The sequence below is a fragment of the Elgaria multicarinata genome, chromosome 4, assembly GCF_023053635.1.
Source record: "Elgaria multicarinata webbii isolate HBS135686 ecotype San Diego chromosome 4, rElgMul1.1.pri, whole genome shotgun sequence".
In the NCBI taxonomy this organism is placed as follows: domain Eukaryota; kingdom Metazoa; phylum Chordata; class Lepidosauria; order Squamata; family Anguidae; genus Elgaria; species Elgaria multicarinata.
In genome coordinates this window covers 116,698,160-116,715,500 of record NC_086174.1, presented here as the reverse complement: position 1 = coordinate 116,715,500, position 17,341 = coordinate 116,698,160, and the positions used below count along the sequence as shown (strand labels likewise).

The 17,341-nt window shown below is 44.7% G+C and overlaps 1 protein-coding gene across 11 annotated transcripts in view; it reads right to left on the bottom strand.

The window, feature by feature from the left end:
- DST (dystonin) overlaps window positions 1-17,341 on the bottom strand; it is a 391,150-nt gene that overhangs the window by 127,532 nt on the left and 246,277 nt on the right. For 7 of the 11 annotated variants that reach the window (XM_063125037.1, XM_063125036.1, XM_063125038.1 and 4 more), the window contains 4 exons: window positions 11,859-12,011; window positions 10,273-10,506; window positions 2,754-3,038; window positions 942-1,487 (listed from right to left, as the gene is read on the bottom strand). In XM_063125037.1, the coding sequence (XP_062981107.1) occupies window positions 942-1,487; window positions 2,754-3,038; window positions 10,273-10,506; window positions 11,859-12,011 (1,218 nt within the window). Of the gene's footprint in view, window positions 1-941; window positions 1,488-2,753; window positions 3,039-10,272; window positions 10,507-11,858; window positions 12,012-14,165; window positions 14,400-15,440; window positions 15,588-17,341 lie in introns of all 11 variants that reach the window. The other 4 variants (XM_063125032.1, XM_063125033.1, XM_063125034.1 and 1 more) reach the window with 1 other exon arrangement.

Genomic DNA, 17,341 nt, shown 5'->3' with positions numbered 1-17,341 from the left:
CTGTCTTAAGGATGTGGATCGCTGCCAAACCGGATTAATATGACACAGGTTATGCTCCTAAATTCAATGTCTGAACTCTGATTATGTCTGGATTTTTAATTTGGGTTTAGAAACTTACCTGGTTTCACTGTAACCTGGTTTGGGATTGGTTACGTGTAACTCCTGAGAATGAGCATCATGATTGCTTACCGTTGCTTCTCCGCCCACGCGTTTGTCCCTCATTACTTCCTCTTTTGAAAGAGGAAATAAACAATGTGCACGTGGCCCTTTCAGTGGGCCATTTTGATCCTGCTGCTTCTCCTGCACGCACCTGGAGATAGCAGCAACTTCCATCTTTAAAAATAAGTTGGACTTACTGGGGTGTTTTTTTGTTACGTGGAGAAGGCTATAATGGGCGGGAGACGTGCAGGAGGCAGACAACGTCATGAGAGGGACCAGCGAAAATCCGTGAGAGCCTAGTAACGAGCGTGCAATAAAACGCTTGTTTGATGGAGCTCAATGTGAGACAGGAAAGAATCTGATTCAAATCCTTGCTTAGCCATGAAGCTGACTGGGTGACCTTGAGCTAATCACACTCCTAACCTAACTGACCTCAGGAGGATGTAGTGAGGATAATGTGTGCGTGAGGAGACCATGTTTGTCACACTGCACTTCAGAGAAAGGGTGGGATAAAAATGAAATTCATAACCACAGCACTGAGGAGCCTGGGGGAATTCAAAAGTGAGAAGATAGGGCAAGGGACTGCAAAAGCCTGCAGCCCAATCCTAATTCCCAGTTCAATTATATCTCTGAACTTGGATGCAGAGAGCTGCAGCAGGGGGAAAAATTAGACAAGATCCTCATCTACAAAAAGCTTTCTGCTTTCAATTTCTTGTGACCCTTTGGAGTTGATGATTTCATCTCACGCACAGACACTCCACATGCATGCACATTCCACTTACCTTAGAGTACAGAGATTTGAAGCGACCGGTTGCACTGTCCAGCTTATTCTGCACCTCTGTGTAAGTTGCTGAAGTATCAATACCTTCCTTGTCATATTTGATGGCTTCTCTTTTGTTACATGACTTAGCAGCATCCAATACTCTCTGCCCAGAAATGGTGATGTACCGCAAATCCCCTTTGTGAGAAATGACATCTTCGGAAAAGCTCTTCTGCCTTTTCAGTTTGACGATAATGCCAGTAGAGTCAGATGCACCCGTCTCCAGGTTCTCAAGTTCTTGCTCCGCTTGTTGGAGCCAGCTTTCAAACTCACCGTAGTCCGCATCGAACTTCTCAAGCTCCTCCTGCAGAGAACGCGTCAGCTTCAACTTCTGCTCCGAGTCGGCTAAAGCGGTTTCGTACTGCACCTTCAGTTCCTTCATGTTCCTTTGAATCTTTTCTTTTTCCTCTGGAGAGAGATGGTGTCCTTGCTTCTCAAGCAGGGCTTGGGCTGATTGTGTAGCTATGATGACAGCTTGCTGCTGTGAAATGATTTTCTCATGTTGAGACTAAGGGAGAATCCAAACATACACATAATTAGCGTTGTGCTCCAGTACGTGACCAATTTTTGAGCAGTTCTCTATTCATAGCGAATCGACATACTTCTTAAAGGTGATGCAGAATAATTAAACGCTTCAAAACATTTTTTTGCCATAGATACACTAAATAATCCTATTTTCCAGCCCCAAGAACAATTCTACTGCACACAAACATCCCAATGTGCACCAAAGGGCTTCCTCATTGATTCTGGGTTGTATCCAATAGTGTTATCCTGCCAGTGGGAAGGAACTGCTGGCAGAACAGATTTTCCTCCCTACTTACGCCCCAATGCATTCTTCCCAAAGCGGTAGTGCACAGATTTGTAGTGTGTAATGGCGAGGAGGGGGAAGCCATGGCTTGTGAGCATTGGATCCAACTCTTCATATGAGGGATAACTCCATGTGTGCAATAGTATGCATGCACAGAGCTTCCCACAACGCTCAGGATGTGTTGAACATGGATTGTTGTTGAATTGTGGGTTGTAGTTGAATCATGGGTCATTACATGTGAAACCTGCTCTATGTTTTAACTATGGGTTGTTAACCATGAACAATTTAGAAAGACAACACATGGTTTGCTGTTGGATTATGAATCCAACATGGGATGCATGTAGTTAATAATCTATAGTTAAACCATAGTGCAGGGTTCACATATAACAACAACCCACAGTTCAACAACCCACAATTCAACAGCAACCCACAATTCAATGGCAACCCATACTCAGGGTTGGTGTTGTGTGTGAAACAGGTCACTGAAGAAGTCTTCATGCTCATAGTTGTGTGATCACATTGACTTTCACATGGAACCTGCTCAGTGATCAAGCTGATTTGGTGTGCTTCAAAATATTTGTTTTCAGATTGGCCTGCTTGAGTTTTTCACAGCTTTGAGCACCTTCAGGTCAAAACTAGACATGAAATGACCCTGTATGAAAAAAACTTGGTCACGCTAGGAATGAATATGCTCTGAGGCTTCCAGTGCAGTAAGGAGTAAGTGGTTTCACTCCTACTAGTTATACCACAGGCTACTAGGTATGGAAAGCAAGTAGGGTGGCCTAGGCAATGTGATTTGACTGCACTAGGCCTTGTTTTGCAACTTCCAAGACCACAATCATGGTCAACCACTCTCTGCAAGCATGCCAGGGGATTTAGCATGGCCCAGGGATATGCTTTGATCACAACTACATCCACTTCATGCATTTTCCAGAACAGGCACGAACGAATATACATGTGTAATACCTTGGCTTTCTGATATTGAGTGTTGAGGTTATCTTCTGAGGGTTTCAGCTGTCCATCTACATGAGTTTCATTCTGTTGTTGGATATCTAGCAAGTTACCATTGACTTCGTCATCTTCTTCCAACGAACCCTCCACATCTTCTTCTTGGAAATGGGTGCCATTCTGCTTGATTGCTGGTTTGCATTTCTTGCCACCATGTTCAGCATCCTTGTCTACATCTGATAACCAATCCAGAAGATTTTCTATTGTACTTTTACTCTCTTCCAGCTGTTCTCTAGCTGCAACCTGCATAATTTAAGTACAAGCTTGAATCTTATTCCGTCAGAGTTAGTTGATATGTAGATATTCACAATGGTCCAAATGTAGATATATTCATATCTACATTATGGATGGACATTTAGGTGGGAAATTAAAAAAAAACGTTTCCACCTATTAGGGAATGACAATTCTAGGCCCCCGTTGCGAGGCACCTACCTCCTGCACTTGCGTTCCTTCCCAGCATCTGCACAGGAAGGAACGCAAGTGCGAACTTTCCCCATGGTGGGCTGAGGGGGAAAGGAATGAGGGAGCAGGAATGAGGCAGCCAGGGAAAGCCAGGAGGATGAGGAGAGGAATGACGTGTGCCCGAATCATCTCTCCTCCCTCTGACCTTTTTCTGGTTGCCCGTTCCTTTCCCTCCCTTTATTTTTACTATCTTTACCTGTGCAGCTGTGCAGATACATATAATAACAATAAAAAGGGGGGAGGAACGGACCCTGTTCCTCTCCTCCCCCTCCCCGTTTTTTAAAAATTTTATTTTTAAAGAGGCACAAGGCTTGTTCCTCTTCTCCGCCCCCCTCCTTTTTATTATTATTATTTTCCAGGGGGAACAGGGCTCTCCTGAGGTCTGCCCCTTTCCCTATCCAGCCCATGGAGACTAATCAGGGGGCGCCATGGGCTGTGACAAGCCTTCGCTGCCAAAAAAGCCGGTAAGTGCCCGGCTTTTTTGCAGCGGAGTTTCCAGGGTTTGCCCCTGGATGGCTTCGCAATGGCGGCTGCATCATGTAGAAGACATGCCGCTACTGCGAAGCCACCCCGGGGCAAACCCTTCGTGTAGACAAGCCCTGGAACACACTCTGGAAAACAACCATGAACACAAAGGAGCTCCTTGGTTTCAAAAATACAATATGCTTCTGAACTTTATTTTAATTTTAATTTTATACCTAAGATTTAGAACTAGTATGGCTGTTACTTAAAAATAAAATGGCATGAATGCTATTCTTCATGGAAGCAGTTTGTATGAAATGGTTTCCCACATATTTCAGTCAATTTCAAGCATGCCAGCTCTATCCCCCACCAACCCCACTTTTACCCTCTCTGAGGATTTGTGCTGGTATGGCTGAAATCAAAAGCAGCTTCACACAAACAGCTGTACTTAAGGAATGGCACTGGGTGCCATGATCAGGCCTGTTTCCCTTAGCATGGGGAAAGGAGTTCCAGGCTATTGATCAGAATCAGGAATTAGAGCATCTCTGTCTGTCTGTCTGTCTGTCTGTCTCTCAAACACTCACCTATGTTATTGATGTAGATGTGCACATTGAAGCAATATTGAAAAACAGTTCATGATGTGATGGTACACATGATAGCAAGAAGATTCTTTGTATTCCCCAACCCTTACTCATGTATTTTGTATTCAAGGAGCGAGTTATTTTCATCTGTGATGCCACCAGTCATGAAACTGCCTCTCCAAGGAGGCTCGCCTGGCAGCTACTTGATTATCTTTTAGGCATTTGGTTAAAACTTTTGTAATCTCTCAGGAATTTTAATAAATTGTATTTTAAGCATTGGAAGGAAGTTGAATGTCAAATGCTGGAAATGAAGTTCCTCGCTCTGCTGTTCCAATTTGTGATTTAATTGTGTTATTTGCTTTGTTTATTTTCTTGTTTTGGTTTTAACTTGCATTATAAACTGCCATGGGATAAATATTTATGAAGTGCAATATATAAATCAATAAGGCGTCAACACCAGAGTATAAAGTCGTGTAAGGGTTATTTCACATCCAGGACTGGCTCCAGTTTTGGCAGGAAAGACCTTTGGTCACTTACGCGTAAAAGCGATTTCTTTGTGCATGTAAAACAGTACATCAGGTGGGTCTTAGGCACCACCTAGTGGTCGAGGCAAAATTGCCGCTCCAATTAAAGCTTTTAACAGTCCTTCCCTCCTTTATCACTCAGTTTCCGATGACAAGCTCAGGAAGTACTAGGATCAGTGAGAACAGCAAAAATACAAACTAGAAAAACAGGACACCTTACGCTCTCTGCATACAAGGCGTGGGAAGACACAAAGTGTGACAAAATTAGGAAAATTAACCCCTATCAGCATCAAGCAGCTTAAAAGGTATCTGAGTCTAGGGAGTGGCCCTGATGTGCTGTTTTACATGCACAAAGAAATCCCTTTTCCAGGTAAGTGACCAACGCCCTTTTCTCTTGTGCATGTAGACAGTACAACAGGTGGGACATACCAAAGCTTGACCCCTGTAGGGTGGGATTCAAAAAAGTAGCAGCTGCTTAATGCCTGGGAAGGACGTGCTGTTGGACAAACCTTCCAAAAGCTGCCTCCCAGAGGCATATAGATTGATCTTATAATGTTTAACAAAGGTGTGAGGATTCACACAGGTAGCTGCCCTACAAATCTCATGCGGTGGAGCATTAAGGGGAAAAGCTGCTCCTATAGAATGGGCAAAAAACTTGGCAGGTGGAGACAACTTAACACAGGAATAGGCTATAGAAATACATGCTTTTAGCCATCTACTCAGAGTGACATTAGAAACCTTCCGCCCCAAGGAGGCAGGATGAAAGACACAAACAGGGAATCTGATTGACGAAAAGCTTTGGTTCTGCTTATATAAACCTTCAGAGCTCTCCTGACATCCAGGGAATGCCATGCCTTCTCTAAAGTGTGCACAGGGGAAGGACAAAAAGTGGGAAGAATGACCTCTTGTTGACAATGAAAGGGAGACAGGACTTTAGGATGGAAAGAAGGGTTAGTACCGAGAACCACTCTATCTTTATGGAAGACACATGGGTGCTTTTCTACAGAGAGGGCGTTCAGTTCGGAAACCCTTCTGGCTGATGTTATTGCCACCGAGAATAAAACTTTGAAAGAGAGTATTCGGAGAGATATTGATTTCAGGGGCTCAAAAGGTGGCTTCTGAAGTGCTGAAAGTATTTTATGGAGATCCCAGGAAAGGAAACAGAGCTGGACTGGAGGTGACTTTGAAAAAGCTCCGTGCAGGAACTGTTTGAGAAAAGGATGAGAGCCCATGGACTTCTCTGGGTATTTTGACAGAAGAGTAGATAGTGTGGAAGCCCGACACTTGAGCGTATTAAGCTTGAGTCCCATAGCCAAACCATCTTGCAGAAATGTTAAAACATCAGAGATGCTGGCTTTCTGAGCTGAAAACCTTTTCTTAGCACACCAACTGGAAAAAAATCTTCCATGTACTCTGGTACATTCTACGGGTGGATGGTCTCCTTGAGGCCAACATAGTCTCAATTACCGCAGGGGAGAGGCCTGCCTTGGCAAAATGTTTCCATTCAATCTCCAAACATGTAACTCAAGCCATGCAGGATCTGGGTGTAGAAGATGTCCCGCAGAGGGAAAAGCCAAGGAGGAGCCACTGCCAAATTGATCAGGTTGGGAAACCAGGGTCTCCGTGGCCAAAAAGGAGCCACTAGAATGATCCTTGCCTCTTCCTCCTTCACCTTCCGCAGAACCCTGAAGAGAAGAGGGAGCAGTGGAAAAGCATACAGAAGCTCGGTGGGCCATGGAGAAGACAGGGCATCTGTCATCTCCACTGCTGGAGATGCATAACAGGAGAAGAACCTGCTGACTTGGTGATTGGCTTCTGATGCAAACAGGTCCACCTGAACCATCCCGAAATGGGAGACTACGGCCTTAGCTAGACCTAAGGTTTATCCCAGGGTCGTCTCTGCCTGCTCCCGGGATATCCTGTGTGTCATTTACATGAACAGGGATGACCCCGGGACAATCCTGGGATAAACCTTAGGTCTAGCTAAGGCTTACATCCTCGAAGACTTCTGGATGAAGCATCCATTCTCCTTGGTTTAGCTGCTTTCTGCTTAACCAGTTGGCCTGAGTATTCTTTCTCCCACTTAGGTATTCTGCAGATATGGAAACGAGATGATGTTCTGCCCAAAGAAGGAGAGAGTCCACTTCTGCTTAGAGGTCTAGAGACTTGGTTCCCCCTGATGGCTGATGTGTGCTTTTGCTGCGATGTTGTCTGACCAGAGGAGAACTGACCAGAGGGGGAGTAGTATAAGTGTTGTACTGCCAGCCTGGCTGCCTGGAGTTCCAGTAGGTTGATAGGAAGTTGCGACTCCCTTGAAGACCAGGTTACTTTAATCATCCTCTCTTGCACAGAGCTCCCCATCCACAGACTGGCATCCAATGTAATCACTGTTTTTTGGGGTTCCTGGAGGATGACCCCTCTCTGCAAAACTGGATGGAGCAGCCATCAGCAGAAAGAAGATCAAACCCCCTTGGACAGACGAATGACGTCTTGATGCTATGCCGCTTTGGAAAGGAAGCAGGGCCCATTGCAAGGGATAAGAATGAAGTCTTGCCCAGGGAGTTACCTGGAATGTCGACACGATGAGGCCCAAAACCTTCGCTAGAAGCATGAGGTCAACTGATTTCTTGTGGTAAATGAATTTGACTGCTGTTTGAATTTTGGAGATCCTCTCTGGAGAGAGAGCCATGATCCCTGCTTGTGTAACTAGTATGGCCCCCAGGTGCAGTATTCTTTGAGAGGGAAACAGATTACTCTTTTAGTTGTTGACAAGAAAACTGACATCCTTGAGGCATGCCAGTGTGACTTGCAAGTCGTCCATTGCCTGATGATGAGAGGTTGAACAGATGAGAAGATCGTCAAGATAAGAAAATATCATGAGAAGGTGTGCCACGGGGGTGACCATGAGCTTTGAAATACCCTGGGGCCTGATGCTAGACCAAAGGCATGGCTCTGTATTGAAAATGGGAGCCCTCAAAGGCAAAACGGAGGTAGAGCTGGTGGCTGGGGAATATAGGAACATGGAGATAGGCTTCTCTTGGGTCCACTGAAATCACGATGTCTCCTAGGTGAAGAGATTCTTTGATGGACAGAAGACTCTCCATCCGGAACTTGCAATAACGGATTAAGCGGTTGAGAGACTTGAGGTTCAAGACAGCTCTCATGGACCCATCTTCCTTTGAGACTGTAAAAAAGTGAGAATAGAACCCTAATCCCCTCACTTCTAGAGGCACCATTTCCACTGCGGCAGTATTTAGTAGATGTTGAATGGCCAATTTCACCATCTCCCTCTTGGCTGGATTTGCTGGGGCTGCTGATGGGGAAAAATAGTGGGGAGGTCGAGATGTCAACTCCAAACACAGACCTGAGCGTAGAGTCTCCAAGACCCAGTGATCTGAAGTGATGGCTCGCCATCTGTCAGCATATCTGGCAACTAACTGAGGGTTGGCGTCAGAACTGGTGTTTGTATCCCCTACACTGATTGGACAAGCCACATCCGGCAGAGAAATTCTGTTGGCCTTTATTTCCTCCTCGGGAACGAGCCTAGGTGGGACAGGTGAACCGAACATCTCTCACTCACCTGGAAGGTCTGGAGAAGCGAAATAGCTCGCTGGTTTGGTAGGGGTGAAAAGATCTCCTAAAGAAACGCCTTTCTTCCTTCTTTTTTGCTGAGGGCATAGCCTTTTTCTTATCTTTCAACTCAACTAGGACATCCTTTAAGACTTCATCCCAGAAGAGCTTGCCCCCTACAAATGGCTCTGATGCCAAGTTGTACTTAGAAGGCAGATCAGCATCCTAATGGCGCAGCCAAAGTAGCCTCCTGGCAAACACATCAGCTACTAGGGATCTAGCAGAAAACTGAGCTGCATCCAAAGAGGCATCAGCTATGAAGCCTACTGCTCTAGAGATCTTGAGAAGGGTCTTATATAATCTGGCTGGATCTTGGTGGGCAGAAACAGCCTTTCCTTTTACTTTCCCCATAGCAAGCAGCAGAGCTGAAGGCACAAGGGGGAAAAGGCTGGCCAAATTGGAAGAGGGAGATGAAAAGAAAGGCAGATAATGAGGAGTGTTCCTCCCTGAGGGCTTTTATATTTCTTTCTCTCTCTCTCTCTCTCCTCCTGAAAAAAGAATTGGGAAGGGTGGGATGAGTACAGATAATAAATGAACAGGTAAACGATAGAAACAAAATGGAAAAAACAAGCCTGAGTCAGAAGAACGCAGAGAGGCGGAAACACGACCACTTTAGTGAGGCAAAATCCCAAAACTAAGTGATAGAGGAGGGAAGGACTGTTAAAAGCACAAGAGAATCTTCAGTAGGGGCCTCACCCCTAACCTTGGAGGTGGCTGGCAGGTGTGGGGTTGTAGTTGTTGTTTTGCTACCTTTGTTGTAATAACAGCAACAGTTAAAATGCCACTTTAGCTGGCAAACGCATGCTGGGGTGGTACCCGCCATTTCAGTTCCCACACAATGACCCTGGAGCCCTACATAGCATCTCTTTGGAGCAATGCTACATCCATCAGGAAACCAATATAAAGGAATTAAGAATGTGGGTGCAGTTGCCTGCGTTCCTGCACTAGGTGAAGGAAAAAATGGTAGCCACCCAATGTTGAGATGCTGGAACCAGGTGGCAATAGATGCCATTTTGGATTAGTACTAGGGTCAGTGGTGAGTGCAGACTCCTGATACCATGCCTGTTGTCACGTTACACTCAATGCATGTACAAGGTGTTTAAATGTGCATAGATCTTGAGAAAGGATGTATGTGAATTAAATTTTCATTATAAACATGGTTTCCTTTATCCTTAAAAAGCAGTGCTTTGACCATGGGGAGGTACATGCAACCTGTCCAACACAAAAAAACACCCCTTTTTGCCTTTTTCTTCAGCATGTAATGTATTATCACATTTGGAGTCATAAAATAGCTTCATATTGTGTAGTCATCCCATAGTGAAAGCAGAGGCTGACTTTCCATATAGCAATATTAAGATTATTGAATATCTATTTCCTTGCACACTTCTACAGAACGTTGTGACTCTGTGTTGTGAAAAACTGGGAAAATCTATGCCAAATTATTCTACGATATGGACAGGTGTTTGCAGAATTCTCCCATACAGTGTCATCAGCAAGGGTTCTGATTTCCCCTCCTCAGGAGGAGAAACCTCCGATCTAGACCTCTTAGATCCAGAAGAGGATGTTGCCATAGAAGCGCCCATTGGTGACCCTCTTGCCTCAGGGCCCTGCGCTCCAAAAGAGCCCCTGGAACCAGAGCCCCTGCTTCTGGAGGAGGTTGCATTGCCATTCTCAAGTTACCATGACAATGGTTTTGAAGTCACCACCACACCCCAATTGCCTCCTACAAAATCTGAATGGGGCTGTCAACCTTCACATGTTAGAAAATATTATAGCAATATGCCAAGTTAAAATGAAAATGAATGGTTGCCAAAGAACCTTTTCCGTTTCCTGTTTAATAGCTGTTGTCACAGCTTTATCCAGCTCTTTTCTGGACTCTTCTGCCTTCTGGCTAAGCAGCAAACACTTGGTCTTAGCTTCATTCAGCTTCTTTTCAAGAACAATCTTGTCTTCCTGTAGCAGCTTTTCTCCATTTTCTTTCAAGAACATCTCTGTATTTTTCACAATTTCTGCCAGGGCCTGAGTATTTGCTTGCATATCTTTCTGCAACTCCTTGAACAAAAATGACAACAATAACAAAGGTCAAAAGAAGAATTTATCCATTTATTTTTTTTCACTTTTGATGTCATAGAAGCCCCTCATCAAATGTGCAGCCTAGATTTGCCTTCATGTTTCACAAGAATGGCAATGACAGAATAACTTTGGCTGTTAACATTAAAATATTTGTGGTAAACTCACACATTTTGACATTCAAATCTTATTATTTTGTTTTATTTTGTTATGTACAGCACCATGAACATTGATGGCGCTATATAAATATATTATTATTATTATTATTATTATTATTATTAACGATAAAGGTGATGGAAACAAAACTGGCAGCTCTACTCAGTAGCTGAAACAGTAGGAAGTAGCCCGAGACATTTTTCTTCCCTGAGTGTTGAAGGCTGGTTGACCCACTGTACAAGTTAGCAAGTTAACTGTTTGAAATTATTCCGAAGTCATTTAGTTTATTAATATCTTGCACTGTGGAAGGTAATACACACAATTCTCTGCATTATGGGCAAATGTTTAGCAGAACGGCTCATATTATGAATTTTTCTAGGACTGCAGAGCATAAGAGAAGCACATTTCCAGCCTTTGTCATCAGCCAGGGGACCAAGGGACACTGTGAAGTTGCATGTCCTGCCTCCCAGGAAGAATATCACGGCAAGGGAAATACGAGCCTGGTCCCATCCATCACCCAGAAAAGGAGCAGCTACAGGGACCTTTGCTCAGAAAGAACCCTCAGCTCCAGATCCTAGGGCGTGTCTAGACAAGTCGTTATCCCAGGGATTGTCCCAGGATCGTCCCTGTGCATCCAGATGACGCACAGGGGATCGCTGTGGGCTGCCCTGCCACCTCCTTCCTACAGCAGCCCTTGCAGTCCCCGGAAAATGCTACACAGAGGGTCAGGTGAGCTGTGGCGTGAGAGGAATCCCCCCAAAACAGGCAGAGGGACCTTTTGTGAGCAGAGATCTTCCTCTCACAGGTCCCTTCCTCTTGCGGATAAGTAGATCCTGGGGGTCCAAGCTATTGCTTACAAAGCCCTCTTAAATACGTTTGCTCCAAAAATATTCACCTTAAACAGAATTAAACCATTTAGGACTGCAGTCTTAGGGTGTTTCCAGACAGACAGCTCCTAGCATTACCAATTAAAAGACATTGTGCAGCTATTCCAGCTTTTTGGGGTGGAAAGCAAAAAGGTGGAAGAAGCTGTGGGAAAACATGGAGGGATTACAAGTGGAAGACGATGTTGTTTGGACTCCTCATAAAATTCCTCGAAGGAGGCAGGGCGACTGCACATTGAAAGCCTTGTCTGGAAGCACCCTTATTCTGTTGTTGCACATTCGTTAAGTGCTTACGTCTTGTTTGGTTTGATATTGCTGCAACTCCGCCTTGCTGTCTTCAATAACAAGGGCTTCTTTGTGGCCAATGAGCTGGTTCTCTGTCTGCGTGAGGAGATCACATATATCCTGCAGCTTCTCTTTGAATTCCTGGTGCTGTTCAGCCAAGTCCTAATTCGGAACAAGAAGACAGCTGAATAGAAATGCCCAGGAGCTTTCATGCGGGTTAATTTTCAAACAACCACATTGCAAAGCTTTCATCAGACACCCTTTCAGAAAGTATGCTGTAAACATGATAGCAGTTGCACACAGTTTAAAGAAGCTGAATATAAAAGGTATGGATAAACCTCACAAATGCGGTAAGTAAAGAGACCAGGTTTTGGATGGGATCCCCCAGCAGAAGTCTGGCCATGCATTATGCGTGTGAAAATCCGAATCTCTGAATGGCTCGAAACCTGTAATAAACAGGTATTAATTCTGGAAAAGGGATGTCAGAACAAAGGTTAGTTGAAAACTATGCGTTAGATCAGATGGTACATGTAACGTTGCCTGCATGTAAAATCCTTTCGGGTTTTAAGCAATACAGAAGCAGGCATGCAATGATATTCATCATTATTATCAGTCTCTCCCCACCCACCCCCAACTCTCTCCAAGAGATCTAAACATATTGGATCTTCAAAATAAATGTTGACAGCTTGGAGGTTAATGGAGCTTTTGGCTCTGGTTTCCTCTTAACTTTACTTCTGACAAACTCTCAACCTCCTGAGTGCATTACTTCCTATGCCTTACAACCTAGGGATTTCCAGATGTTTTGATTACAACTCCCATAAGCCTAGCCAGTATGGCTAGTAGTCAGGAATTATAGGAGTTGTAGCTTAAAACATCTGGATTGCTCCAGGTTGCCTTATCCTGCAATAGAGAGACGAAGGCTAATCTACACCTGCCATTTATCCCAGGATAGTATCGAGGTCGTCCCTACCAGGCTACATAATGCACAGTTGACCAACGGTGATCCAGGGACGACCACTCTGATTTCCCGGGATACCACTGACTGCTTCCCCTTTTTCCCCTCTCTCAGGACAAACTCAAGGTCCGCGGGTGGTGTGCCCCCCCTCCTGAGGTCGTTGATGTTCCTCGTGAGTAGCGAGGATCCGCAAACAGGTAAACAGGGGCGAGCCCATGGGTATCGGAGGAAAGCATTTTCGCCACATTTCAAATCGCTCTTGGCGTCTTCGAGCGCCGAGTGTGTTTGTTTGGTTTTAAAAAACATCACAGCTTCGCGCAGGATCACAACTCTGCTCTTGGGCAAGCGTCAGGAGTAGTTAAAAAACCCCTAAAAACACCTTCAACCAGGACGGCTTTCCTTTAATTCCGGGAGAACTCGCTGACATGTGGCCCAAGGGACGATCTCTGAAGCTGGAAACTCCACAATCATCCCTCCCCGCTCCCCAAAGGGCTGCAGGTGTAGATTAGGCCTGAGCCTCTCTAGATGCACGAGAAGAAACACAGGGAGCTGCCTCTGACAGCATCAGGCCACAGGCCCATCTAGCCCAGAACTGCTGACCATGACTGAAAGCGGTTCTCCAGGGTTTCAGGCAGGCATTTTTCCAGCCTTGCCTGGAGATGCCGGGGATTGAACCTGGGACCTTCTGCATGCAAAACAGGTACTCTACCACTGAGCTACATCCCCTCCCTAAAGGCACCAACAGCAGCAGCTGTCTTTGGATACAAAAGGCCAGCACTCCTGAGTCACGTAGCAGTTTCCCCAAAGGACAGAAGCATCAATGGATGCTGCTGTAACCAGGAGTAAGGAGTGGGATTGGATGCTTGAACCACATGACAAAGTATCCCTCTTGCCCAGGTGCTTGGGGCCTAACCCTAATTCTAGACTCTGCTGTTTCAGCTTTATTTGTCCATGTCTCTCTTTCAAACTAAAAGAGATACTATTTCTTCGCTACACCGTTCTTTGCTGCCAAATGAAGCATTTCATTGGTCTGGTTCAGACAACATGCTAAACCATGCTGCTTAACCACAAAATGGTTAACGGAATGCATTAAGGTCAATGCATTCCCTTACCCATTTTGTGGTTAAGCAGCATGGTTTAGCGTGTTGTCTGAACCAGTCCATTGTTTCAAAATACTACTGTTAAAACAAAACAAAAGGAGCACGGGATACCAAGGATTCATCAGACTTTGATCATGCCGAAGGTTAGGCATGTTGTATTCTTTAGCTTTCGCCTTCAGATAACACAACAATTTCTGCACCTTGACATTATGGCACTGTGCCAACGTAAGGCTAAGCATGAAATCACACAGAGAAGCAAACCTTCTGGTCAACAAGAACTTGTGCTTCCTGTAAGAGAGTTTCAAAATGGTCCATGTGAGATCTTATTGTTTCTTGCATTTCTTGGAAGTGCTTCTGGGTGGTATTTAAGAGCCTCAGGAGTTGCTTGCTCTGGTTTGGGGAAAGATCTTGGGCATGTTCAGAAATGAAAAACTGAATGTCAAGGGCTGTGGATTCCAGCTGCATTTTTCTGTATCCAAGCGCTTTCTCAAGGTCCTGCAAGTTAAGCAATGAAAAACAGTTAACATTTTCTGAAGGCCTTCTAAGGATGTAGAAAACTAGTATGAAAAAAATAAATAAAGAGCTCCCTACCTCAGACTGTTATCCACAGAGCATGTGGTGGTTTATAGCTGAAATTCAGCACACTGTAGCACTAAAATAGCCAGGTCCCGTCCCCCATCGCTGAATTCTGCGATGTATGAGAGGTGGCAGTGGTCACACCATGGTTGGGTGATGACAACCTGCAGGCCACATGCCCCCACCTCTGGTCTAAATGTTTTGGAATCTAATCTACATAGGGGAAATGTTGGTCTGGCTTAAACGTTCTGCATATCCAAACTATCTAAACTGGCATTTATATTTTCTATATAAACTGTCTCTTTATTTATTTGTTTTAATCCAGAATCCAGAATCTATTAATGAATATTACCAGAAATTTGGGTTTCTTAACCTGCTTCAAATATATTAATTCACAAAAACAGGTCTTTCATGTTAAGCTCTACAAATAGAGAATATTAGTTATTGGGTGGACTAGAAATGTACGAAATAAATAAATAGAGCTCTGGTGTCTTGCGTTAGAGACTTTAATGTCATAAAATTATATTAAAGATATATAAAGAGAGACTACAGTGGATTTCAAGATTATCTTGGAAATTCTGAGGGTTATTCTAGCCATCTGTTGGCTACAACCCTCAAACTATGTATTCTAGAATTAATCTAATGGTGTGTGTCTGTTACATGATGCAGTGTCTGCTACATTATTGGTGGACTTTGTGAATAGTTTGTTAAAACATAACCTTACTGTCAGTGCTTCCAGATGTCATAATTTTGGTAAAAAATGGCATAATTTTGGTACAAAGTTAGTATCACCTGAACAAATCCTGGCAGTCCTTCTGGATAAAAGCGATTGAACCAGGCAACAGTACCTTGAACAAGTGGATTATTGTGGACTGGGGCTGATTCAGAATGCAGATCACCTCCAATAAACCATGTCTGGAAGCATCTTAAATAACTGTGACTAGCTTAAGTGGTACCTGCCTTGAATAAATGAAACTTTTGCTTCACGTATTCTATATCGTGCACATCTGCCTTGAGGTTATTCACTGTTTCATTCTTCTCCGTGATCCAATCTGTGAACTCCTGAAGCTTGATTAAATATTCCTGATGCAACACTGCAAGTTTGGCCTAGAAAAGAAGTTTTTTAAAAAGAGATTTTCTTCCTAACAGATCTGTGAGAGTAAAAACCAAACCAAAACATTTCCATTATATGTCAGTGGAACAAAGCACCACTTCTCCACCATACGTGATATTTCAGATCTGCAAGAACATCCTATGCCAATGATGGGGAACCTCCAGCCCATGGCCTCACCTCTGGCCTGTGGCATGCCTTCCTCAGTCCCACCCACCCCTCTGTGCAGAAACTAGTCTCTCTCCTTTTTAAAGTTCCATGGGTATCAGCAAAAGGTTCCCCCCCACCCGATAAAGATTTTCTACTGGGGGCAGGGGAGGGGCTGAGGTGGGGGCAGTTGGGAGGGAAGAGGAAAAGAGAGAGAGAGAGAGAGAGAGAGAGAGAGAGAGAGAGAGAGAGAGAGAGAAGGGGAATGTGTGTGTGTGTGTGTGTGTGTGTGAGAGAGAGAGAGAGAGAGAGAGGGTGGGTAGGTGGGTGACTGATTGTGCCTCCACCTACTTCTTGAAATGTGGCTCTTGGGGTGAGGTGGGGGAAGGTTCCCAATCCTTGCTCAATACCACTTGTATATTCAAAAGTCTATTTAACCCAAGCAGAGGCAATGTCGTGTTTCTCAGAACGCTCTTACTTTCGATGGGAGGCAAATGATGAGGCTTGCTAAGAAATCCACAAAGTTTTTATTAAGCAATAAACGTCTCTTCTACCTGAATAGAGTCTAACCTCTTGGAAACGTCCCCCTAGGCAAAACTATGCAAACTAAGCAAGATCATAGTCCGTTCAAGAAGAATAAGAAGCTACTTCTCAAACGCCCATAACTTCAGAGCGCCTGGTACAGTGGCAGGTTCTGGAGCAATCTCTCCGACTTTCTCATGCCTTCTTTTTGCGCCATGCGTTTCAGCTTCCGGCAGCTAGTTTTTTGGGATGCTCACCCCCGGAAGAATACTCACTTCTCACTGAGTGTGTAGGATTTGGCCTTGAGGAGATAAGCTCTGGAGAGGGCTGACTCCCAGCTGGGGAATCGCCTGTGAGAGCTTCCTCCCACACTGGTACAGGCTGGCTGGTGTCTGGGGCTGCATCTTCTAGTTCTGAATCTGATTCTGATTGATTACCTGAAACACCTTCTCCCAAAACAGGGGCAGTAGGGTTAGACATGACAGGCAAAAGGATTTATAGGACTTCACCAACACAATTCTATATGAAGAGAACAAATTCTTTCCATCTGAGTTACTATTTCACAACAATGGAACTTTGTTTTTGTTTTTAAGACTGTCGTGATTCTAAGCCTCCCGCTGAGATGCGAAACAATAAAGAAGTCTGCTGTGTCTTTATTCAGCAAATAAACACTAAGCTAGGTAGTTGCCTTTTCAACTAAAAGGGAGAGATTCCTGCACAGTCCAAGAGCCATTTTAGGGAGAGTCCATTTGGAGAAGTCTTTGGCAAATGGCTAGCCTGGCAGACTGCCTCTCACCTGCTCTCAACTCTGCCCACTTGACCCTGCGGTGGACCCTGGGATCTGTCAACTCCAAAGTCCCCTTCCCAGAGGCTGAGTTCCCAGGGACTAGGGGAGGATGGGCTCTGAGGCACTGGCATTCTTTCTGATAAACTCCTGAGAAGATTCCACCTTGAAGAATCTTGGAGGATCTTCTCCCCCACTTCCTGTCTTGGCTGGTAAATTTCTAGTCATTGTCCACCTCCTCCTCCTCCTCTACCGCCTCCTGAGTCTGATTGACCTCCTGAAACCCCTCCCCTACAC